Genomic DNA, 25,755 nt, shown 5'->3' with positions numbered 1-25,755 from the left:
TTGACTATAAACATAGCATTATAGTTTATTTCCATGAATAGCTTAGGCAGTGTGTCTTATTACCTGCGACATAACTCTTTCGCCTAACATTACTTGTCAGATCAACTCAATTGTATTTTTGTATTTCATCAGTCTGACCCGCTGATGTGAGAAGGAGCATTTTTATGTACTAACAAAAGAGGAAATGTTGCCAGTTGGCTGTGACACATAGCTTTCTTATCTACTTATCTATCTTATCTATCTTACTTATCTATCTTACTTATCTATCTTATCTACAATTTTACTTCTATCCTTACTAGAAGAGCTCTTTGGATCCATTTAGACAGCTCCCCCCCCCTCGGCCCCAGATCACTTTCGTGTGTATATAAAAGGAAAGTGGAAGTGAAATAAAATGTATTTTGGCATTCCTAGCACTTCCTGGAAACATTTTGACAGTGATTGATGTCTTGTTTTCCTTACGTGATAGGTCTCTGTCCATTCAGACAAGGTGTGAGGGATGTAACATTTTTGTTGCTGGAATTTTCTTCGTAGCCGATGCCACCATGGGAAGTGTGGCTCCAGTCTGGCTGTGTGGGTGCAGCACACATCCCCCCTGTCCTGCATGTTTAATGATGGTAGGTCTGGGTCAGGCCCCTGAGCCTTGCTCCTTGTCTGTGACATGAGAGTGATCCTAGTTTCTAACTCTTCTGATGATTGTGAGGAGAAAATAAAATATGTGCCATGTTTAGAGCAGTGGCCACTTGCACAGTCTGCAGTAAACACTGATCGCTGTCATCATTAATATCATGTTAACACTGCTTGGTGTGCTCGCTCTGCATGGCTGCATCTGGTCTTCCCATCCTGTGTGCTCGCCTCCGTTGTGGACGTGAGGAAGTGGAATTTCACAGAAGGTCTGGCATTTGCTGAAGATGAGCTGGCTTTGTAGAGCAGAACTGGAGGACCTGTCCTCGAGTTTTGCCATGGTTGATAAGGGAGGGGGGTGGGAGATTGTTCAGGCTCCACTTGAGGCTGACATCCCGCCTGCTATCCCCTGCAGGTCAGAGTCTCTAACCTCAGATCCATGTGTCATAATGCAGACTTCTCCTTTGAAAGATGCTGTGGCAGGTGTGTACGTGCCTGGTGCCACAGGCACAGCCTCTGGACCGAGGTGTATATGGTAGACCATTTGCCTGTGCCATGGTGGACCCCAGTATGGGCTCCAAGCCTGACTGGGAGAGCTGGGCATGGGCCTGCCAGTGGGGTCTCTTGTTGGAAGGGGTGTGTGCCAGAAATTCTGTTACACTGCAGACTCCACGCTCCTTCAGTTAGCACCAGCAACAAATGCCACGGTTTATTATTGTGTTTTTACATTAAACGTTTTTTACATTATTGATATTGTATGTATTCTATTTTTTAAGATTTTATTTATTTATTAGGGATACAGAGAGAGAGAGAGAGAGAGAGAGAGGCAGAGACACAGGCAGAGGCAGACTCCATGCAGGGAGCCGGACACGGGACTTGATCCCGGGACTCCAGGATCACGCCTCGGGCCGAAGGCAGGCGCCAAACTGCGGAGCCACCCAGGGATCCCCGTATATGATGTTCTTTAGAATTTTATTTTTTTTCTTTTTTTTAAATTTATTTTTTATTGGTGTTCAATTTGCCAACATATAGAGTAACACCCAGTGCTCATCCCATCAAGTGCTCCCCTCAGTGCCCGTCACCCAGTCACCCTCACCCCCCACCCACCTCCCTTTCTACCACCCCTAGTTCGTTTCCCAGAGTTAGGAGTCTCTCATGTTCTGTCTCCCTTTCTGATATTTCCCATTCCCAAAAATGAAAAGTATTTCATTTTTCTTTAGAATCTTCTTAATGAGGATATTTGGTTAAAACAATTAGCTTGCAGAAATTAACTTGATCAGGATTGCTACAAGAGACCAGGAAGGGCTGTTCATGGTCTGTTGGCGTTTAGGAAGGCTCACACAGGAGCTTACCAGTGGTTTCTTAATTCTGTCTCCATTTGTTTCAAGATGTTTGAAAACATGCATCTGTTAGGAACCAGATAGTCTCGGGCCTGGAAAGTTAGGATCTTGTTTTTGAAAGACCATTGTAGAGAATGGATAGCCAACCCCCTCTTGGTCAAGAGTGTGGACTCGGATTGTTCAGACCACAGTCCTGCATGGTTCACACTGCACCCTACTCCCTCAGGGGCTCCCTCTGTAGGCAGGGGTTCTCATGGAGGGGTACAGGGGTGGGAGGAGCCGTTACCTTACCTGCAGGGCTAGTGGGTGGTAGAGGGGAACAAAGAAGAAAGGAAGGGTCAGCACCCAAAGAGGGCTCTTATGCTGGGGACAGAGGGCAGCTGAGAAATGCAGATTCCTGGCCCCTATGTTTAGTTTTGTGATTCATTAGGTCTGGATTTAGAGCTAGGAATCACCATTTTCTTTTTCTTTTTAAAAAGATTTTATTGGGATGCCTGGGTGGCTCAGTGGTTGAGTGTTGCCTTTGGCTCGGGCTGTGATCCTGGAGTCCCTGAATCAAGTCCCACATTGGGCTCCCTGCAGGGAGCCTGCTTCTCCCTCTGCCTATGTTTCTGCTTCTCTCTCTCTCTCTCTGTCTCTCTCTCTGTCTCTCATGAATAAATAAATAAATCTTTAAAAAAAGATTTATTTGAGAGAGAGAAAATGTGTGAGCACACACATGGGTGGGGGTAGGAACAGAGGAAAAGGGACAACCCTGAGATCATGGCCTGAGCTGAATTCAAGAGTCAGAGGTTGAACTGACTGAACCCCTACCCCCACAGGCACCCTATGGGAATCGCCATTATTATTATTTTTTTTACTTTTGATTATGGCCTTTTTATTTTTTAAGATTTTATTTATTAATGAGAGACACAAGAGAGGCAGAGACTCAGGCAGAGGGAGAAACAGGTTCCCTGTGGGGAGCCCAAATGCAGGACTCGATCCCAGAACCCTGGGATCACACCCTGAGCCAAAGGCACATGCTCACGCGCTGAGCCACCGAGGCGTCCCAGGAATCACTATTTTAGAGCATCCCTAGCTGATTATGAAGATTGGGTGGGTTAGACTTTCCCTAAAAGACCCCATCTTCTTTTTCTTTTTTTAAAGACTTGGTTTTTTCTTTTTTTTATTTTATTTTATTTTATTTATGATAGTCACACAGAGAGAGAGAGAGGCAGAAACATAGGCAGAGGGAGAAGCAGGCTCCATTCCATGCACCGGGAGTCCGACGTGGGACTCGATCCCAGGTCTCCAGGATCGCGCCCTGGGCCAAAGGCAGGCGCCAAACCGCTGCGCCACCCAGGGATCCCAAGACCCCATCTTCTTGAGTGAAAGTTCGGGTGACTGTCCTGACAAGACTGTGCTGTAAGATCTGGGTGTGTAGGCATGGCTGGGAAGGGTGCTCCTAGCAACAGAACAGCATGAGCACAGGTATGAAGCAGGAGAGCTTTGGAGGCGTGTCCATAAGCATCTACAGGTGAATTTGGCTGGAGCATTCAGTATACAGAAGGATGTGGTGGGCGTGGTTCTCAAAGTGAGGGTCCAGGCCTGACAGCTGCATCTGGGAATTAGTGCATAAGGCAGCTTTTGAGGCCCCACAGCAGACCTGCTGAACCACAAATGCCTAGGGGTGTGGGGGAGCATCCTGTGTCTTCACAGGCCCCCAGGAGAGTCAGGTGCCTCCTGGACCCTGAGAGCCTGGTTGAGATGGAAGGGGGTCCTGAGTGCCAGGTAATTCAGTGGGCAGTGAGGCCCTTGTCACAGGATGAGAACCAGATCTCCGGAAGCTTCATTCAGAAGCACATATGAGGGCAGCCCCAGTGGCTCAGCGGTTTAGTGCCTGCCTTCAGCCCAGGGTGTGATCCTGGAGACCCAGGATCGAGTCCCACATCGGGCTCCCTGCATGGAGCCTGCTTCTCCCTCTGCCTGTGTCTCTGCCTCTCTCTCTCTTTCTCTCTCTCTCTCATGAATAAATAAATAAAATCTTTAAAAAAAAAAAACATATGATGGAGAATAGAATTTTTGTTTTTCATCTTTATACAGATAGGAATTTAAAGTACAGAATTATTCAAAGTAGGGAAAGATGACTAAGTCTTCATTTAAATTCTTTTAAATTCTAGAAAGTGGGTAATAAATTATTTCAAACAGAATAAAAAGATTACAGTATTAAGAAAAAGTTAATTGTACTTCGACATTTTGTGATTCGAATTTCTATTAACAGAAAACATTCTTGTCTAGTGTGAGAGAGAAAAAGAATAAACATATTTGTCAAGAGAAATCGCAAACTAAAAAAAAAAAAAAAAAGAAATCGCAAACTTAGGAACAAACATGTCACCCAAGATATGTGCTCACACTGGGGAAGGTGGTTTAAAAACTCACACCTTTGAAATTAAAATCAAGCAAGATGTGACATCTGAAACGAGGGTAACCGTAATGCTGGATTGTGGCATTAGGAGTTGTAGGACGAATAACCTGCAGGCAGGCAGGCCTGGTGAGCAGCTGTGCGAGCGGACAGGAGCCAAACGATGGCTGCTTCCCGTCAGGAGAGCGGGCTGTGAAATTCAAAGCGATCATGGGTCTTTGATTAAAAACACACTTCTGTGGAACTTTTAAACCCCCTTTTAAAATGGAAATCTCCAGGGGTGCTTGAGTGGCTCAGTCAGTTAAGCATCTGACTCTTGGTTTTGCCCCAGGTAATGATCTCAGCGTTGTGAGATGGGGCCTGGCCCCCTGCTCAGTGCTTGTCGCTGTCCCTCCTCCCGCCTTGCACTCAAGCATGCTCTCTCTCAAATAAATAATAAATAAAACCTTAAGAAAAAAATCCAGACTGGAAGTTGAGGAAAACCCTGGATTTTCAAGTGACTCTTGACACTTCATACCAAACCTTTTGGAAGAGTGTAGCCTGGAAGGCCTGCCCCAGGGGCTCGGGGCCTCACATGGGGTTTATCAGACCAAACTACTCTGCACATATTTGTTGGTACTACTCTTGTGGTGATCAGAACGCGTGCACAGGGGATTTTACATGAAATCATACCAGTATGTAAAATTTTAAATGGTGTATTTAGTATGTACGCTCCTCCGTATTTCCTGAAATTACTAAAGGTTATTTTTAGATTTGCACACATCATTAAACAACATTTTTGGATTCTATTTTTGTTTTCAAAACACAGAATATGTATCGCTGCTAACCATATTTGGCTATTTCCTTGATCTCACAGGGAGAAGACACCCATTATCAGAAAAAAAAATTACGCACTATATGTACCAGTTATGTAAATCCCTTGATCATATGCACAGGTATGCTCTTGGGGACTTGGTGGCTCTCAAATTAATAAAATGTATTAACATTCATTAAAAATAAAATGTGAAAGAATTTGAATGAGGCATAAATTAATTCTATCCTTCCTTTTTTATTGAATGCAGAAATGGAATATTTCACAGAGATGTAAAGCCAGAAAATATATTAATAAAGGTAAGAACTTCTATATTAAAAAATGCTATCAGAAGAAAGGTGGAATGGGAAACCTTTTTACTAGATAGGTTTTCAGTCCCAGATAGTTGGGTACCATGTTTGTTATGCTGTTGTTTTGTTTTTCTCCCAGTTTGGAAAAAGTAGTTTATTTAATAAGTGCTGTGAACGTAGCTATACCTCTGGAAGGAAATAAGGCACTCTTCTCTTACAATATGCAAACATAAACTGCAGGGGCAAAAATAAACTGCAGGCTGGCTCAGTTGGTGGAGCAAGCAACTCTTGACCTCGGGGTCGTGAATTTGAGCCCCATGTTGGGTATAGATGCTACTTAAAAAAAAAAAAAAGAGATCAGTGAACTCCATTCAGATTATCACTCCAAACCCTGTGTATGTGAAAGTGGAAGAGGCAGGATTTGCACTCAGGTCTGTCCTAGTCCGTAGCCACGTCAACTGTACATACTTAAAGCGTACAACTTACTAAGTTTGGGTGTGTGTAACACCCATGAAGCCATCATCACAGCTAAGCAAACAAACCTTTTGCCCCTGGAAGTTTCCCCCTGCTCCCTCATCATCCCTCCTTTCTGTTGTCCCCAAGGCAAAGACTGACTTTGTCATTATACATTAGCTTGCGTTTTCTGGAATGTTCTCTAAATGGCATCCTCTAGTATGTGCTCTTTCTTAGTCTGGATTTTTCCCTCTGTGTCAGCACTCTGCTGTTTATCCACGCGGTAGGGTGAGTGTCACACCGTTTGAAGTCCCACAGTTCTTGGCTGTTCTGTTTCTGCCATGATTTGTTCTCTCTGCATTTCAGTTTGGAAGTTTCTGTTGGTGCATCTTCCAGCTCACTGATTCTTTCCTTGGCTGTTTAATCTGTGGCTGAGCTTATCAAAGTCATTTTTTATTTCTGTTAGTGTTTTTATTTCTAGTGCTTCCTTTTGATTCTTTCTTAGAGTTTCCATCTTTCTGTGTACATTTCCCATCATCTGCTTTTTCCACTGGAGCCCTTAACAAATCACTCATAGTGATTTTAAGTTTTCTGACTGGTAATTCCAAAATTCTTAAATCCGTGCCACATCTGAAACTGGTTCTGATGCTTGCTTTGTCTCTGCAGACTATTTTTGCTTTTCTTTTAACATGCCGTACAATTTTTGTTGGAGGGCCAACATGATGCACTGGGTAATGGGATCAGGTGAAAGGCCTTTGGAATGACGTTTCTTAATAACCTGGCTGGGAAACATGTTGTGTTTAACGTTTGCTCCAAATTCATTGACAGCCTGTACGTTCCTACCTGAATGTTGAGGGGTAAGCAAAATGGAAGAGATATCCCGAAACATGTCTCCCTGGTCTGTCTGACTTGCTCCAAAGAGCCCATGGCTCCGGAGAGCTGCCAAGCTCCCCAGCACCCCCCCTTCCCAGTGGAGAACAAAGCTGCCAGTGGAGCTAGACAACTGGGAAGTTAGAGACACAATAGGACAAATGAACCACTATGGTATTTGTTTCATTTGTAGACTCATGCTGTGACTTACAATTTTCCCAAACCTGTAGGCATTTGGAAATATTTGTGAAACATAACCAGAACATTTGTAAACGTATCTCACTGAGTAGAAACACTACTTGCTTATCTGTTAGAGGCATGTTCGGGTGCTTATGAAGTAATTTGTATTTTATAAGCTAGTTTCAATGCCAGTAACTTTCCCTTAGTGGATAAATATTTAAAGCAGTCTGTATTGTAACAGCTGCTTGATGAGATGTTACTTATCCTTGCTTTTCTCCCCTTGCAGCAGGATGTCCTGAAACTAGGGGACTTTGGATCCTGCCGGAGCGTCTATTCCAAGCAGCCATACACAGAGTATATTTCCACCCGCTGGTACCGTGCCCCAGAGTGTCTCCTCACTGACGGGTTCTACACCTACAAAATGGACCTGTGGAGCGCTGGCTGTGTGTTCTACGAGATCACCAGGTAGAGCTGGGCGCGCTTCTTGTCTGAGGACTCCCACTCAGTGCCAGGGGACCTCTGTGTAAATGTCCTGAAGTGAGTCACATAGCGGGGCTCAGCCGACCGAGTGGCTTCATGCCATCCCTTCCTTTACCAAACAGACTTTGCTGTCATCTGATGATGTGACTGTTTAACTTCACAGAAAATGTCCTAGGCTTTCATTTTACTTTTGGCCAAATGCTTTTCCTTGTTTATTTGTCATAAAGTACGAAGAATATCAGTTACTTTCCTCCTACTGGCATAACTTGGCCCTAGGTGGGTGGGCCTCCCCATTAGGCTTCATCTGTGAATGATTGATTAGCGAGTTCAGGGATAGAGTAAAAACATGCTTACTGCCACGGTGTGGGGGCGTGCCCTGGGGATATGTGAGCCTTGCCCCTGCTCCTGGGACCTACCCTAAGGGAGATGGTCTGTCAGGTAGGATGCACAGCTGGATTCTAGAAAACCCCAGTCATAACCATCCTCCCTGGCCTCCGTACCCCCCCCCCCAGCCTTTGTGCTTCGCTGCCGATGGAGCAGTGGCCCAGGAGGAGGGAAGTGGGCTTGTCTCGCTCAGGAGTGAGTAGGACATGGGATTGAAGAGGGCTGTGGAGGGGGAGGGCCGGCACTCACCTGCTTGGAGTGGATTATTAAGGATGAGCAGGTGAATTTAATGTCTGGGTGACATGCGTCATAGGTGGGGACCTGGGTCATCTGCTTTCGCCAGCTCGACTAACCACTTCATAAACACAGACATGCATGTCCTTCAGGACACACCTGTTGATATTTGGAACAGGTGCTCGACATGTTTTTTTTTTTTTAATTTCTGCCTGGGCGGGTTTTTTTCTTTTTTTTGATTGGTGTTCGACATATTAAATCTGGAAAGCCGAGTGGCAGTTTCATTGATGGTTAAAGTACCAACAGACAGTCCTTTCTGCTGTGCTGAAATCCCTGAGGGTGGGAAAGGACTTTGTTGTTGAGAACCTGATGACGGGCGTGCGGGCCAGCCTGCGGGGGTCCACATACACCTGGCCTGCCTGGGCTTTCCTCCTCTGTCCTATAGCCACGGACACGGTGGCTTTCCTGTGCAGAACTGCAGGTCCAAACGCTGCTTTGTGGCATGGCATGCAAACTGAATTTATTTATATCGGCCTGAAATCTTTTACCCACGATTCCAAAATCCATTAAAGCTCCAAAAACCAAAACATTCCTTGGACTTCATTTGTCAGCAAAACCAGACTTGACCCACCTGAATATCTGTTGAAAAACCTCTCCTGTGACAGGAGACTTGTGGAGGTTGTGTGTCACAGCGTGAATGTCACGTGGCACTGCAGAGATCCCAGGGTGTACAGAGAGAACGGAGCCATCTCTTAGAGTGACACCTACCTGTCAGGAAAGGAGGAACGGGCCTGAGGTGAAGGGGGAACGGAAACCCTGTAGCTGCAAGGAGTACCCCGCAGATGGGGTTGTGTCCTCGGGTTCCCGTGTGAGCTAGCTGCCTCACAAAGTGGGGGTCCTGGGATGAAGAGGGCACGGCCTGTCCTAACCACAGCCCCGTCCTGCTCTTCCAGTTTGCAACCCCTCTTCCCCGGAGCCAATGAGCTGGACCAGATCTCAAAAATCCACGATGTCATTGGCACACCTGCCGAGAAGACCCTCACCAAGTTCAAACAGTAAGTGTGGTGTGCACCTGACAGTCCGTGTGAACTTGCCCCCTGCCCGGGCTGGTGGTGGGAGCCAGCCAAGTGGACCAGGCTGCGCCTCTCTTGCTCTTGTAGGTCCTCCGTCTGCTTGGGTCCCCGCTGCTGCTGAGGGGGCTACAGGTTGGTGGGGGTGCCAGCGCAGCAGCTGCTCGGGGCTGTCGCCTCAGGAGTCTTGCCAGGGCCGCTCTCCCTCAGGCACCACAGAAGAGTTCTGGTGGTCTTGCTCAGGGCCTGCCAGTCAGGTTTTGTCCTCTGAATACTTACCCAGGACTGAGAGACCTGTGGGCAGAGAAGGTTCCCACACATAGGCTGTGCGTGGGGAGGACTGTGTGACGTCACCCAGCATTGCCAGCAACACTGATACCTAAACCAGGACTGGGTAGGGTTTGATTTGGTCAGCGATGCAGCTGAATCTGGGTTGCTGGGGGCTTCTACGGGGGTGGGCATCTCCGGGCCCTCAGGAGACAGGGAAAGACAACTATTCTGGATTCTTTCTTTTTCTACTTTTAAGCTTTATCTCTTTCTTCTCAGGTAAGAATGTGCTATTAGTCTTCTCGGGGAAAAGTCATTTTCCTACATTGATAGCACATCAGATTTCACAACGCCTGCCTCATTTCAACACATAGACTTTTTTGGGGCACCTGGGTGGCTCCATGCTGGAGTGTCTGCCTTTGGCTCAGGTCGTGATCCTGGGGTCCTAGGATTGAGTCCTGCATTGGGATCCCCACAGGGAGCCTTTGCCTGTGTCTCTGCCTCTCTCTCTGTCTCTCATGAATGAATGAGTGAATGAATGAATAAATAAAGAGATCTTTTAAAAAAAAATAAAAAATAGAGTTTTATTTTTTAGAGCAGTTTTAGGTTCAGAGCAAAATTTAGTGGAAGGTCCACAGATTTCCCGTAGACCACCTGGGGGCATGGGGCACACACGGCCTCCCCCACCGTGGCCCTCCACGCCAGGATGGCACATCGGTCACCACCCAGGACCCCAGCTGACACATCATCCCCGCCCCAAGTCCTCAGTCTGCCCGCGGGATTCCTCTGCTGCTGCTGTACATTCTCTGGGTTTGGACAACTGCATGGTCACACCCCCTCCTTAGAGCGTAAACTGCTGTCACCAGTACAGGCCCCCGTAGAATCATGATGGCCAAGTGCTCTAAATAATGGCATGATCATTTATTATCATTGGGCTTTTAATACAGGTCGAGAGCTATGAGTTTTGATTTTCCTTTTAAAAAGGGATCAGGAATACCTCTACTGACAGCCAGCTGGTCCTCGCAATGCCTCTCCCTCCTGCATGCCATGGTGGCCTATGATCCTGACGAGAGAATCACCGCCCACCAGGCCCTGCAGCATCCCTACTTCCACGAGCAGAGGTGGGCGCCCGAGTGGGGCCGGGGCTGCCCCTGGCGGGGCGTGCTGAGGCAGCGGGTCCAGGACCAGCTCTGTCTTGAACTTGGGTGCCCCCAGGATGTACCCCTCCCTTTTCTGGTGTAGCCCCCCAAAAGGAGGCAATTAGCAGTCTGCGGCCGGGCAGGAGGGCTCAGTGGCTGCTGGAGGTTGGTGCCAAGGCTCCAGTGGTTAAGATTCCAGGAGGAGCCTGGTGCCCACCAGTGACAGCAAAGTCCCCTCGGTGTGAGGTTTGAGAGCTCGCTGCGTGGTACCTGGGGTGGGAGGAGCTGCCCGAGGGTGTCTCAGGCCACGTCTCTGTGCCCTCCTGCAGCCTGAGCGTGGGGGGATGTGTGAGGGTGACGCGTGACCCAGCCTCCATGGGCGGGGGCTGCGGGCCTCCGGCAGGGCCGTGTCCCCAGCTTGTGGGGCCGTCTCCAGGGGCTGAGACAAAGGAGGGAAGACAGGCTCCTCGTCACAGCTCACATGGGAAAGAATAGAGCAGTTTGGGGACAGGGAGAAGGCGCATGCACAGCGCGGGGCACGTTCTCAGGGGAGCGCACCCTCTCTCTCCCTTCCCTGTAGGGCAGCGGAGAAGCAGGCTGTGGCCAGCCACAGGAAAGCTTTCTTTCCAGAGCGCCCCGTGGCACCGGAACTACTCAGGAACGGCTGGCAAATTTCAAAGGAGGACAGAAAGCAGGTACCGAGCGAAGTCAGTGAGCGGCGAGCACCGGACGCCCTGGCGGCCTGTGTGTCTGCGGAGGACGCCCCGCGGCAGGCCAGGGGGCGCCCAGCACAAGGCCCGACCTGTGCCCGTGGCGTCTGCCGGGACGCGGGGAGTGCGGCCCCCACCGCTCCTGCCCCTTCTGTCCCACAAGCTGGGGGGACGGCAGCGTCCCGTGTGCACAGGCCAGGCGAGGAGAGGCAGGGTGGCAGGTGCCAGGTTCTCTGGCAAAGTGCTTCACAGCTGTCACCTGCCTGTGCCCTCTGACTGACCCTCACAGGGGGCCAGAGAGGATGACACTGGCCCGGGTGACCCGGTGACAGGCCCACATGCCCCCACGCGTGCAGAGGGCCCCAGATGAGCACTCTCCTGGGTACAGATGTTTGCTTTAGGAACAGCAGCTTCCTTTTGCAGTGTTGTCATCCTTTGGCGCCCCAAGTGGTCCCCGCTGCTCAGCCCCCCAGTCCACATTCTGGGCTGGCACCGCACTGTGTGATGACCATGCCCTTCCGTCACTCAGCCCAGTGTCTCTCGAGTGTCAGTTCGTGCTAGGAGCTGAGGTCACAGCTGTATCTGCAGCCAGCCTGCTTTCTGGAACTACAGTCTGCTGTGTTCAGCGCCTGCCTGAGGTTCCACTTGACTGTGTAACAGGCTGGGTTTTTCAGACCCAATCTCCCGGTCTTTCCCCCCAAACATGCTTTTCTCCCTGCACCTTCCCTTTAAGGGTGGAAGCAGCTCCCTTTCAGCTGCTCAGGCCCCAAACAGTGCAACAGCATCCCCCACCTGAGCCTCCCTCATTCTGTCCTGCTCGGCCCTTCCCTCCTGGTGAGACGGCCGTCTGACCCGGTCACTCTTGCCGGCACCCAGCACAGTCCCCACACGTCTGTAGGGCACAAGCCACACAGGAAGCCTTTCCAGCTTTGTGGACCACAGTCCCGTCATAGCTGCCCTCTTTGGTGCCGTGGAGGATACGTAAATGAACAGTGGGGCTCTGCCTTGGGAAAACGGGACACCGCGATTTGAACTTCACGTAATTGTTAACATGCCAGGAAATTGTTTTCAGCTCTTAAAAAATGCAGGCGTGCCTGGGTGGCTCAGTGGGTTGAGTGTCCAACTCTTGGTTTCAGCTCAGGTTGTCGTCTCGGGTTCGTGGGATCGAGCCCTGTAACAGGCGCTCCACTCAGCGGGGACAGAGTCTCTCCCTTCCCTTCTCCTAGATGGACAGACAGACAGACAGACAGATAGAATCTTCCAAAAAAAAAAAAAAATTCTTAGCTCAGCAGCCACACTAATGCAAGGCCGGTGTCCGGGGTTGGAGAGGGGCACCAGGCAGCTGTGGCCCGTGGTGCGCTGCTGGGATCTCAGTGGCCTCCGTGGCGTCGGGCCAGGCCACGGGCGCTGCCCTGCGGGGCCGACTCCGCATGAGACTTGAGTGTGGAGGCTTTGCCTTCCGCAGGGGACTCTGAGCAGCCACGTCCCGGGGGTGACAGGGATACCGTCTGGTCATCGTATGGTCACACGTCTTGGTCAGGTTACATTAGGTGAAAGTCGTGCAAAAGAACTGCTCTTGTTTTTCCGAATTTCCATAAAGGGGACACCGTTGTACGTTCACCCGACCTGTGTTTTGTTCCAAGAAACAGTCCCTAAGGCCAGGAGAGGACCATCCCAAGAGACCCGGACCGGCCTGCCCCACGGAACTGCCCAGACTGACGCTGTCAGGAGTGACCAAGCTGTCCTCGTACTCCAGCCCCGCGCTGCCCTCTGCGTGGGGCCCCGGGGCCCACAGGAAAGCCCCGGCGCTGAGGCCCCTGAAGTGTGTGGGCGCCAACCAGAAGGTAGCCGTCCGCTAGCTCCCCGCCGCTCCCGCCCTCGCGCCCGCCCCGCTGAGCGTCTGCTGTTTCCTTTGACAGACAGACGCCCAGAAGGACATTAAGCCCAAACAGTACCACCTGCCCACGATAGAGAGGAAAGGCGGAGGCTACTGAGCAGCGCGGGCTCACCTGCGCGGAGCACGACCAGGTGCAGCTGGGCCGGGCCGTGACGCCGCCCGCCTCGGACGGAGGGCTCCGGGGACAGGCCTGGCGCCGTCCCCCCGAGGCCGCTGCCCCACAGGCCAGCCGTACCCACTCAGCCCGGAGCCCCCAGCCTGGGGCTCTTTGCACCCCGAGGGCAGCTGCACTGTACGTTCCAGTCGAATACATTCGTAAAACCACCTCATTCTGGGGTTTTTGAATTTCATTTTTGTAACCTAAGATTTTGGGACAGAATATTTTGTAATTTTTTAATCCAAATCCAAACAGAAGTCAGAGTTTACATGATGTGTGATTTAGGCTTGGTTTCACCACGCGCTCTGCGTGTCGAGCCTTTAGTCCAGCACCGGTGGTGCCGTGGCACGTTACAGCTTACAGATTACGCTCTTGGAGTTTTTATTAAAGAATAAGCTGTCGTTACAATAGTTTGATATTTTCTGAGTTAAACACGTGTCTTGACATCCATTTCTTTATTTTAGGTTGTGTGAGCATATTTGGGGAATTTATTTTGTTGGGAAGGCTTTGGTACAGCTTAATTTTGTGGCACATGGAAAGCCAGTAAGGACCCAGCACAGGCTCGGCCCGGGTGCCCCCGGGAGCTGCGGCCGGACGAGGCTGCCAAGCGCGAGGTGAGTCGGAGCGCCGGGCTTCCCCGAGGCCACGTCGCTTAGCTCTGGAGGCCCAGCCTTGCCTGTGAGTAGAGATGCTGCTTCCGATGGTGCTTTGCTTGGCTTCCGGGGTGCCGGCAGCAGGTTGGACACAGAAGGGAACCTGCCTCTCCGTGGGGGTGGGGGGTGGGGCGCCGCAGAGGAGCAGTGGTCCTGGGCCGCCTGTGGGCGGGGGCACGACCCTCCTGAGCCCTTTTGTCTTGGGATGTAACATAATGACACCTTCTTTTTCTCGTCTTCACAAACTTACAACGGTTAGAAGAAGCAAATTTCCCAGGTTAGTCTTCGGCCTCTTGTTCCCTCTTTTAAGACAAATCTGTGACAGTCTTCCATGTGCTCTCCGGTGGCCACGACCTCTGCACCCACCTGCCACCTGGGGGCAGATTCAAGACCAGACACCAGGCTATGGGGATGTTCAGAACTGGGTGCACACATGTGGAAGGGATGGAAAGAGCTTCCTCTGAACTGGTTTAACACGCTGGTGGGGCCTTCAGGATGCCCGATGGGGAAGGGGCATGGGGGACAGGCAGGGTGCCATTCAGCCTCTGCAGGGGATCTGGGAGTTCCAGGTCCCATGGGAGGAGGCCAGAGCCAGGTGGGGCTGCGGCCCTGCAGCAGGAAGGCCGGGGAGACAGGAGTGGGTGCCTGGGATGGAAGGGAGCCCTGTACGGCAGTGAGCCCCCACTCTGAGCCCAGGCAGGAGAGGCTGCTAGGGAACCAGGCCTCTGAGCCGCAGCAGCTCAGGGGGAGCGAACTCCTGTCCTCCAGGATTGGCTCTAAGGACCCATTTAAGGACTGACAAGAATTTGTGTATTTAGGAAAACTGTTCCCCCCTTCATATGTATAAAATTTGAGCGGAAAATCTTTAAAGTTCTCCCGCATACCTCTGTGAGAAAGTGAACTTACCCCTCCCCCACGGGGCCTCTGGGGGGGCAGGCCAAGCCCTTTGGGGTGTGACCTGTGCAGCAAATGAAACTCTTTTGGCTTCATGTTGGTCTTTGGGATCCAAGTGCTGTGACACAGCCAGCCCAGGGCCCAGCCACACGAGGCTCGGCTGCTCCAGCCCCGTGCACCAGTCTCCGTGGAGCAGCAGGGTGATCCTCCGGCCACGCTCGCGCTTCCTGCACCCATCGGCTCTCAGCATGGGAGCCAGTCCCGGGCAGCTGGAGTGGCTCTGGCCCACTCTCTGCCTGGCATCTAGGCCTGCGACAGGCACGGGAGGCCGCCTCAGCCTGCCGCCAGAGCCTGGGGGAGCCTCTGCTCACTCCCGGCTGGAAGGGTGGTGAAGGGGACGTGAAGGGGACATGAAGGCCGGCTGAGCCTTTGCAAGCAACGCTATTCCTGAGCACTTTTTGTTGCCAAAAAGCTCCAGAAGGGAAGCAGAGCCGAAGTCATGCTCCTCCATCACCCTGTCAAGTTGGCTCATTGTACAGCGTTTCCCAGCACCTGCCTGGTGCCCCAACCTCTGCTCTTCACCCACCAGGTCTTCTTGGTCTCAGCTTGAGAGGGCGCGAGGCAGGGAGGCACGAGCACACGCAGCCTGGCTGCCCCCAGTGTGGAGGTGTGGCCTGGTGCGCTGGTCCAAGGGTTCCAGGTCTGACAGCACCTTAGCCCTGCAAAGTCGTGGAGCGGAAAAAGCAGAGGCAACGCCACCCAAGAGACCTGGGCTCTGCTGCCCCTGCCCCCCCACTCCCTCCAGGTGCTGAGGACACTCCTGGGCCTGCTCTTTGCTCTGGCCAGGCCACGCGGCCAGCCAGCAGCCTCGCTGACTCCACTCCCTGAAACATCTGTCTCCTTTTAGCTTCCCTTAGACCCATCCCCACACGTGGAGCATGCATGCACCAGCTCCCAAGGTGTAAGAAAGCTCAGGGCAAGAATAAAAGCAAACACAAGTCATACCAGGTGAGCTGAGCCTACTTCCACCTCTTTCCCTGGCTCCCGAGAGTCGTGACCGGCCTCGAGGCTGGCCTGGGTGCCGTCTACCCAGGGCCTGCTGAATGCTGCGTGTCTGTGGCAGCGGGGGTGGCAGCAGTTACACGGCACTCTGATTTTGGAAGCCAGCTTGGACGACTTGGCCAGGAACCAGTCTTAGGTACAAGAGCCATAGACGTGTTTCCAGTACAGATGCATCTACAGCAAATCTACACCAAAATGTCTGGCAGCTTCAGCGGAGACGGTCAGCGACGGTCTGTGAGCCTGCGGGAGGGGACAAGCAGGGGACAGAGCCTGGATGTGAATCTCAGGGCCAGTGGAAGCAGGGAGCACGGGCCAGGTCATCTGACCAAACTGAGGCTGAATTTGACACGTGACCGTTGCCCTCGTGCCGACCAGATTTCTACCTGTCACTTCACAGGAGACAGCACCACAGGATCACAAGATGAACTCTGGGCTTCATTTTCAAAGGCGGCCTTTGCTGGCCCGCAGCAGTACGTAGGCCTACTCGCGTGTCCCTGGGCCTGCATGGGTGGGGTCTTGTGTGATAGCAGCACCCAGAAGCCAGCGTTGGGACCAGGATGACATTTAGAATGTGCAGTTTTAACACGCAGGTCATTTTGAAGGTATATGATCTATCAGTTCTGACTCTTTCACTGAAACGACAGGGTGTCTTACTACTTCCTGGTGTCCCCGGGACCCAGAGGCTCTGCAGGCAGTGGGAGCTCCCAGTGGCTCGGCCCCGGGCTGCACTGGCCTCTCTGAGCAGCGACCGCGACCCAGGCTAAGGTGGCTGTCCCCAGCTGCACACACGGAGACCACGAACACGGTATAGTTCTCGGACGGCGTGCACTCCGTTTTCTATCTCAGTCATGTGGACATGCCCCAGATTTTAGAGAAATGTCTTTCCAACACTGTGGTTTACGGTCACACCAAATAAAAACGTCTTCGAAGGACGCAATTGTGTACCACTCTGTAAAGCTGAGGGTATTCCGCTTGGAGCCATGCGGCATCGGGTTCCCGCCGTCGTGGAGTCTGCGAGTGGGTGGCTGCGGGTGTGACCTCCGATCGGACTTGTCCCCGGGCTGGTCTCAAGCAAACACCAGTCCCAGAAGACACTGATCCCAGATGCTCCCATGGGCCGGGCAGTCCTGCAGCCAACACGGCATTCCATCCGCATCAGAGGCACGTGTGGTCACGGGCTCTCGGCGACAACGGATGCGCTCAGGGACTTAGAGCCGGTCTCTCCTTCGGTTCGCTGGCCTGTCTGCACAGGCACAGCCGCCCACGGTGGCCACAGGCAGTGAGGCGGAAGGGCCCAAAGAGCCACAGAACCCTCCAGAAGAGCCGCTCTCGAGCAGCCTGTCCTAGGCTTCCAGGAAGAGGGTGGGGAAAAAGGATGAATCATTTTATCCCAAACTTTAATTGAACAAAAAGTTACATTAAAAATTGAGCCAACTTAATGGAAGATAAACAAATGGTATAATCAAGATAGTTTTAATATTAATATTCTTTCGTGAATTAGAAATATCACTCATAAATGATGGAAATTACTGGTGAAGTAACCACGTCCCCCAGTAGCAGAGTCACATCATTTATACATATAATACAGAGCTGACGGCATTGGAAACAATGGTATTAAAATAAATGTTAAGATTAAAAAAGAACATCTTCACACCCCAGAGGGTCGCTAGTCCATGAGACCCATACTTAAAGTAAGTCCCTAATAGCACGAAACTATATTTTAAGTGCAAACAATTTGTAAAAATCTATGATTGCAGCATCCAACTTCTGGAATGACAGATTTAAGTCAGAAAGCCACAACTTCCTTCACAAGTACATTCCAGATTTTCTCTGACCACCTACGTGTAGAAAACATCAGTGCAAAAACAGTGAAGTACTATTTATAACAGTTGAACTTAAAGGGGATTTCTTGTCCAGGAAATAATTTTACACTATGTATATATGTATATATTTTATATATATATATATGTATATATATATATGGTTTTAATTACACTGAACTTTTGAGTAAAAAGCAAGAAAACCAAAATCGCATTTCTTATTTTTTACTGAAGCCCCAAAAGAATGATTTAAAAATGGGAACAGCTTCTTTGGGTGAAAGGCAGAGGGTGCCCTTGCGAGCGGGCCCCACGGGGGCCTCCCACGTGACTCCAGTGACCGCTGCCTCCGCGAGTGTCCGTGCTCGGGGCTGAAGTGCAGCTCCCGGTCCGTCCGCCGCTCCCGCAGGACCACGTCGGGCCGAGGGTTCTCGAGCAGTGGTGGGTCGCTATACTACAGTTCCACCTGGAGAGCTGGCCTGGTTTTGGGATGACAATAAACCCTGCAAACAAAGCAGTTTACATTAATCCAGCAAAACGGGGGGCAGCCAAGAAAGCCACACTCATCCTTTGCCAGCGGGTTCACATGAGCAAAGTCATTTCTGTCCAGCTGGTAGCCAGTGTTTGAACAAATCCTCCATTTTTCATCTACTTAATTCTTATCCACGTCATGTGTCACCTGCCTCACTGCTCAGGATCCACTGGGCCTGGCCCCGCCTGGGGAGCAGCAGGTACCTCTCGGGCCTGGGCTCCTCGGGACACTGTGGGCCCAGAGGCGGGGGCAGCGAGCCGGTGGCCGTTCACCACCTTCCCCAGAGGCCCCGGCTCAGGACCCGGTGAGGCCCCCAGGAGAGGCCGTGGCCTGGAGCAGCTCACAGCGCTGCCCTCGGACCTCACGCCTCGCCCCACAGCTGGTCGGCCACACAGATGGGGCTTAGCACTGTCTAAAGGTGTCTTCCTCCTGCTGGCGGGGCGGGGGGGGGCTCACTTTCTCTGGCTGGGGTGTGACGTGGTGCCCCCTGACCAGTGTCCAGGGCTCAGCAGGTAGATACTGAAGGATCTAGGCCCTGGGCTGTGTTCGATTTGGGGACAGGGTGCAGGAGGTGGCGTGCGGGTCACCAGGGTGGCCTCCACGGAGAGGCGGGGCGCCTGGGGCAGTGCAGGCCCGAGCTGGGGCACCTGGTAGCCAGCCCCGCACACGGCAGTGTCTACACTTCTTCGCACTCACTGGGATGCACACACATAATTACATCACCATTTGGCGTTTATTAAGCATTTTAAGGTCACCGTGGAGTGACACTGAACCCACAAGTTTTCAGTTCCACAAACACAGACTTAAGCTGTCCTAAAACCTGCTGCAGCAGGTTAGGTTAGCTGGTGACACAGGACGAGCGGACCGTGGACGCACACTGAGGGGTGGCCCGTGACACCAGCCTTCAGCTCTGCCCACGCCCGGGGGCAGGAAACTCCCTGTCCCGCCGCCACTCTGCGCAGCTCTACCCCGTTTCTACCCCGTTTCTTACAAGGCCGTGTGCTCAGCGGGACGCGATCGGGGCCGGGAGCGCGGGAGAGACGCTGACCCGCTCGGACCTCCGGGAGCCCTGCCCTGGGACGCTGACTTCCCGGGGGCGGGGTGGGGGCGGCACGGCCCGAGCCCCTTCCCGAGGATGCTCTGCCTCCCAGTCCCCAAGCTTCCAGGGGGTTCGGATCACAGGAGGCGGTTCCCCGGAGCCATGGGCTGTCGGGGACCAGGGCGGCGCCTACAGGACGAGGGGTCCCTTCCTCCCCGCGAGAGCGGGCCTGTGCCCCTAACGGGAGCGGTGGGCCAGCGGGGACCGGGCGCCCGCAGTTCTGTCACCCTTGCCCACGGGACAAGGCAGGCCTCACGTGACGTTTAAAATTCTAGTAGCACGTGGAACACTGAAGAGAAATGAGATTCCAATATATTTAACCCCGTATATCCCATATTATCACCTCGACAGGTAAGGCCTCTCAGTGGCATGTGTTGTGTCCCCACTTGGAACGCGGTGGCGCCCGCGGGCTTGCAGCGACCCCGCCCCGCGCCCTCCCCGGGGGCCGCCCCGCAGTGCCGCCCAGCCTCGGGGCCGCGGGAGCCCGCTCTCCCCTACAAAGCCGCGGGCCCGAAGCCTCCGCCCCGCGAGAACCACCTCCCTGCTGTCGTCCTGTCGCATGACGCCCAGGGTCCCAAGGGATCGCCAGGGTCCCCGAGGCCAGCAACCGCCCCCACCCAGCCTGCCTGCCACCGCCTCCCGGAAACCCCAAACCCCTGGCTGCCAAAGGGCCCCCGGGGCGCAGGTGAGGGTCCCGCCCTCGGCCCGCGCCCCGCAGGTAGGCGGCGCCTGCTCGAGGCGTCGGGGGACACTGCCCTTCAGACAGAGACGTCCAGGTCCCCTGATTTCTACCAGCTGCGCTTCGGTCTACAGGTTCCCTGGGGACAAAGGGAAAGATGGGCCACACGCGGGCCCCATCACGCTCCCGCCAGGAAGCTGCGCGGCGGCCCCGTGGTCACTCCTGGGGGCGGGGGGGGGGGGGGGCCCTGAGCGAAGAGCAGGCCCCGGCCCGGCCCGCGGACCCCGCCGCCTCCCCGAGCGCAGCTGTCCTCGGGGAACCCGCCTGTGGCTGCCGTTACCGGCGCGGGGACAGGTCCTGAATCTACTACGGAGCGAGCGGCCTGCGCTCACCGGACTTGCCGTCCTATTCCTGCGAGAGATTTCTCTGAAAATGAAGTGAGGAGCTACTCCGGCTCTTAGTCACGCAGAGGCCAAGCGGCAGGTATCTGTGAAGTGAGGTCCCTTTCGCCGTCCCGCCGGGGATGCCTTTCCCCAGGCCCTCGGCCCAGGTGGCTGCCCCGCGTGGCAGGGACCCCAGGGCACGCGAGCCGGAGGAGGGGAAGAAGGGGCCCCTGCCTGCCCCCCGCCCCCAGCTGGGCGGCAGACCTGATGCCCCACGACGGGTCACGCCGAAGGTGACACACTCCCCCAGAGAGGCCACTCAGCCTGGTCTCTAAAGAGAAGAGTCACCTGGGGAAGACGATGCTCTTTGCAGACATCGGGGAGCGAGGCCTTCTCGGCACGAGAGGCTCTGGGGCGGGTGCCGGGAGACCAAGGCGCTCGGCTGGAGTCGCGTCTAGAGGGTCCCTCCCAGGCTGGCGCCCCCCCAAAGTGACAGGCTGGTTTGGAGGCCCCAACACTAGAGGAGGGGGGGGATCAAGTGCCCGACAGGCTCTGTCCCTTGCAGGAAACTCACGGGTCCAGAATCGACGGTTTCCTTCAACAGGCAGCCCCCCACGGAAGGAGGGACCTAGAGCATTTTTTCAAGGCACAAACTATTTTTAAAAGATCAAAATGCCGCGCGAGTCCTTTTAAACCTGAAATCTACTCCATGCTGGGGAGAAACACGTCCTGCTCCCAGGTCGGAGGCGGCCGCCGTGAGGGCGCCACCAGCGCAGCGCTCCCTGCTCGGGGCAGCTCAGCATCAGACGCCAAGTGCACCTGGCGGCCCTGGAGTCCGGGGGCTCAGCGGGGGGTCAGCGGGGGGCTCAGCAGGGGGCTCAGCAGGGGCTCAGCAGGGGGTCAACAGGGGGCCAGCAGGGGGTCAGCAGGGTCAGGGAGGCACTGGGTCCAGGCCCCAAGGGAGCCTAGGCCCTGACCCAGGGCGCAGTCCTACATTCACCTCTCTCGGCCTCTGGGGAACTTGCACATCTGGGCTGGGGTCCAGGACGTCCGGGCGCCTTCCCCACCACCCCCTCCGCAGCGGGGCCTCAGGGCCTGGCATCCTAGGCCGCCCCGGGAGAGCGCTCCTCCCGCCTCCACGCCCCGGAGGCCGCGGGCAGTCGGGCAGCCGGGACAGGCCGGAGCCGGGCCGCTCGCCACGCCAGTACCTCCGACACGGCGAACATTTCCTTTAGTACATTTCTCCTTCTCCTTCGCTCCTGTTCGTTTCCTGTCCGCGAACACAGGGCTGCCCCCCCCCCCACGCCCCGCCCCCCGGCACCTCGGACCCGCGTGTGCGGGAGTCTCGAGCTGGGAGAGTGACGAGAGCAGCCAAAAACCAAGACAGTGAAACAGAAACGTGATTTTCTTAAAACGATAAATTAACAATACTGATACGAAAGCTTCACTAATTATTTTAACAGTTAAGAACTTAACATTTCATGGTAGGAAGACTATCAAATTTATTCATCAAGAAATTAGATGAAAATGTAAAAAAAGGAAATGCAGATTTTACTTTTGGTTTTCATTAAAGATAAATAATCATACAATTTTATACAACGTCACCTAACATAGCAGTCTTTAATAAACTTAGGTATACAGAAATTAAAAAATGCAGGAAATTCTTCCTTTTACACTTTGAGAGGCAGCAGTGTGAGCACAACACGAAGTTCATGTAACAGGTGCAGCAACGCATCGGTCAACGCTGGGGGGCGGGCATTTTCACACGGCTTTGAACTTGGGCTCTGAACACAAATGCTTTTCAATGCGAGACACGCACTGTCCTGGCCTCCACTCTCCAGGCTGCCGTCTACGCTCACGGGCCATCCCTGGGGCCAATGATGACTGGGACAGATGACAGCCCCCAGCATGGCTGACACCGCCAGGTTAGGTGTCAGGCCCACAATACATGCGCAGAGGCTCCCCGCTGCAGAAGGAAACCCCGACAGCGGACACACCAGCACAACAGGAAAGTCAGTCAGAGGCCACGGACTGGTTGGCCTCGGCCGAGCCGTGGGTGCAGAAGGGACGCCGAGCTCCGTGCAGCTCTCCCGGGAAAGCCATTTGGACTCTGCTTCTAAGTCTTCCTCGGACAGTCAGATACACAAACGCAGCATCTGGGTTTCCCAAAGGATTCCTTCTCCAGCCCTCCCTGTCCCTGTGGCTTTTCCCCTCACACTTTGAGCTTCCCCAACAAAAAACCCAAAAGCCTCCCTGCCAAGGCCGGAGGTGTGAACCCTGGACGCAGGTGAAGGCATCTGATAAAGCAGCTTCACCAATCTCTGCTCAAACTCAACACTTGACAATGTCTTAATAATGCAAGCTGCACCACAGGACGTGGAAGGAGTGAGGGAACTTGCCAGCTAGGACTCGGGTGTTAAGCCCAACAGCGAAGCCTGAGTCCCCCTGGGCCGCATGTGCATGCCCATAAAGGCAGGTCAAGTCACGTGGCGTTTTGTTGCTCGTGGCTTCCGAATGGCTGGGCAGTAATCACGGTGACTGCTTACGTGTTTCCCACTCCTGCCCTGTCCTATCCTAGGTGTTTGTCCTCAGTCCCAAGGCAATGGCTCACAGGACATGTCAAAAATGCTAGAAGGTTCGATCAGCACAAAAGACAAAATTAAGACTCTTTATCACTATTTAAGTGAATTTAGAACCCAAAGTTAAAAAATTGGCCTGCTCCCCCTTACACGTTTGCTTTTAAAAGGTGGCAGAGTTTTCCAAAGGCAAGGTTCCTTCTCTGGGAATATTAACCTCCTGCCCCCGAGGAAGAGGAGAATCTAAGACGAGGGCTGGAGTTGCCAGCGGGCTTAGAAGCCCGCCCCCCAAAGCCACAGCAGGGCAGGGCAGGGCAGACGGGATGGACCCTCAGAGGGCTCCGGTCCCTGCACGCAGGCTGGGGGGAGCAGGCTTCGAGGGCCACTCTGCGCTTTTCTTCAGCGCCCGGCAGACAGGCTGTGCCGGCCAAGCGTGGTCCGCCTTTTGCCCATAGCGATTTCACTCCAGAGGTGAGGTCAGAAAAGATATTCTTGCTCAGGATAATGTTTAAGCGAGAACACTGAACAGTATCAAATGAGGAAGCTCAAAGCTTGGTGAGCAAACTGCAAAAGCGCTCCCCAGATGTGTCCTTGTGGCCCTGGGCCTTCCGCACCTGAGACCCGGTCCCCCGTGGGCCCCCTCCCCGCATCCCAGGGCTGCAGGAGCCACTGACAGAAGCGAGGCCCGCCCCTCCAGCGCCCTCTTCTCAAGCTGCGGGCAGCTTTGGGCAGCTTTAGTCCTGGTCTCGGAGAACACCTCACATTCTGTCCTCCTGACTGCAGGAAAAGTGCTCTGCAGGCTGTCGAAGAAAGGGGGTGGGTGTCAGAAGGGCCGGCCATGCAGCCCCTCCCCAGCACCTGACACCCAGCAACGGGGGCCCAGAGAGGGGATAGGGACAGACTTCAAGGATACACTCGCCAGCAGAAACTGGAAGAACAAGATTGTGACCAAGCCCCAAATCCCAAACTGTGACGTGACCACAGTTTTTAAAACGGAGTGGAGGTGGGGGACAGGAGAGAGACACCCCGGGCTTCTGTTAGCACGTTTCAGAGCCTGATTTTACGGGAACAATCATCTCTTGCCTCTCCCACACCCAACCCAACAGACTCCTCCTAGGTATTCCAGTCACCCCCGGTGCCCCCGAGCCACCCCTCTCCTTCATCGCAGCCTGCGCAGCTGAGCGTGCCAAGGGGTGTGTGGGATCAGGAAGCGCCTGGTCCATAGAAAGCGCGCACATCACACATTCCTGCCAGCAGCGCAGGCAGCGGCAGCCAGTGAGCAAGGCACTCAGAACCGAAAGGTCACAATAAGCGTCCCCATAAAGGCTACTTACCTGGGATCAGCCATTCATTGCCTGGGCCAAATACAAAGTCCTGAATTTTGAAACTGCATACTCAATGCCTCAGAAGCATTTGAAATGAAATTTCTAGAACCATGTGGGTACATAAAATTGCACCTGGAGTGTTGGCTCTGATTCTCTCCGTCTGACATCTCAATTTAGCCTCCAAAGTTGAAACAGTCCACAAGGACGCTGTCTTTGCTACCTTAGGTCACTTAACATTTAGGAACAAAGGACCGTATCTTAAGAGCAAACAGGACATTAACACATATACCTGTGGACATCATGCATAAACGGGGGGAGGGGTGGGGGTGGGATGCCCCGGGAAGGCCTCCTCACTTCTCCTGTGCTGGAACACTGCCATCCAACAGAAACCCCTCCCATTTCAGGAGCAGGATGGGCAGGGCGGACGGATTGGGTGGGAACTGGGTGGGGTGGAGGGGTGGCATGAGCAGGCCCAGGGAAGTGGGGGCTGGCCTTCCGGGAGGGCTGCATTAGAGCGCACAGAGCTACTGCTCCGTCACCACAGCTGAACACTGCAGAGAAGCGAATGTCTCCAGGAGCCCACTTGGCTGAACTGCATCCACTACTCAAACAAGTGTAAACAATCAGCATCTCTACGTTTAATTATAAAGGTGTGCAAAACAGTAAACAAACTGAGATGACCAAAATAAGTTAACAAGGTAACCATCATCTTGACAGGAAACACGTAGCTCAAAGAACCATCTCCCCCCGACGTGAAACTGGAATTTGAAATTCCTCACACAGCCGATAAGGACCACAGGCATCAGAACTGTGCAGGCCCCACGGAAGCAGCTACCCGTTACGGGAGCTCACGCAGGCGGCTGAGAGGCCAGCAGTGAGACACGCCGGGTGGAAGCCACCAAGGACAGAGCCCGAGCGGGATCACGGCAGCCACCCCGGGATGAGAAGTCTGGGCAGGAAAACAAAACCCAAACCAGGGCAACCTCGGGAAGCATGTTGACCCTCGGGGAGCCTGTCAGTCTTTACAAAACAAGGCCTCTGTCCTGGGCCTTCCTGACCAAAAACAACAGCAACAAGAACAGCAACAACAACAACAGCAACAACAAAAAACCCCACAGAAAACCACCAAAGAAACCAAAACCTCCTTTCCCTTGTTGGAAAAAAAAAACATAAGCGAAGCGCATCCAACACAAAAGGTCTTGGCTTATGTGGCAAGAGGCACTTCTGACAAGCGCTGCTGGCGGTTCGGCCGCGGCTCCGGGAGCTGTCCAGGCTCCGAGGAATGTGGGTGTTTATTCAGTGCACAGAATCTCAATCAAAGTGCTACAAACTGCTTCTTTGAAAAAAGATGTTTATTAAACAATTTTAATTGTCATAAAATGACTAAAATGGGTTTTAAAAATTAAGGCTCTTCTCTTTCTGTGGATTGCC

General features: G+C 53.3%; 2 protein-coding genes across 18 annotated transcripts in view; one reads left to right on the top strand and one right to left on the bottom strand.

The window, feature by feature from the left end:
• Nucleotides 1-18,244, top strand: part of MOK (MOK protein kinase) — a 62,125-nt gene extending 43,881 nt beyond the window's left edge. For 3 of the 6 annotated variants that reach the window (XM_077910669.1, XM_077910668.1, XM_077910670.1), the window contains 8 exons: nt 5,219-5,297; nt 5,424-5,472; nt 7,253-7,431; nt 9,018-9,119; nt 10,349-10,522; nt 11,121-11,235; nt 12,894-13,094; nt 13,170-13,712. In XM_077910669.1, the coding sequence (XP_077766795.1) occupies nt 5,219-5,297; nt 5,424-5,472; nt 7,253-7,431; nt 9,018-9,119; nt 10,349-10,522; nt 11,121-11,235; nt 12,894-13,094; nt 13,170-13,244 (974 nt within the window). In that variant the 3' untranslated portion in view covers nt 13,245-13,712. Of the gene's footprint in view, nt 1-496; nt 615-5,218; nt 5,298-5,423; nt 5,473-5,518; nt 6,961-7,252; nt 7,432-9,017; nt 9,120-10,348; nt 10,523-11,120; nt 11,236-12,893; nt 13,095-13,169; nt 13,713-13,768 lie in introns of those variants that run through there. The other 3 variants (XR_013386938.1, XM_077910671.1, XM_077910673.1) reach the window with 3 other exon arrangements.
• WDR20 (WD repeat domain 20) overlaps nt 17,371-25,755 on the bottom strand; it is a 62,246-nt gene continuing 53,861 nt past the window's right edge. For 11 of the 12 annotated variants that reach the window (XM_077910665.1, XM_077910660.1, XM_077910654.1 and 8 more), the window contains one exon: nt 17,371-18,233. In XM_077910665.1, the coding sequence (XP_077766791.1) occupies nt 18,180-18,233 (54 nt within the window). In that variant the 3' untranslated portion in view covers nt 17,371-18,179. Of the gene's footprint in view, nt 18,234-21,813; nt 23,800-25,755 lie in introns of those variants that run through there. The other variant, XM_077910650.1, reaches the window with a different exon arrangement.

This window comes from Canis aureus, chromosome 9 (genome assembly GCF_053574225.1).
Source record: "Canis aureus isolate CA01 chromosome 9, VMU_Caureus_v.1.0, whole genome shotgun sequence".
Classification (NCBI taxonomy): Eukaryota; Metazoa; Chordata; class Mammalia; order Carnivora; family Canidae; genus Canis; species Canis aureus.
The sequence above is the reverse complement of the archived record's forward strand: the minus strand, read 5'-3'. Positions and strand labels throughout refer to the sequence as shown.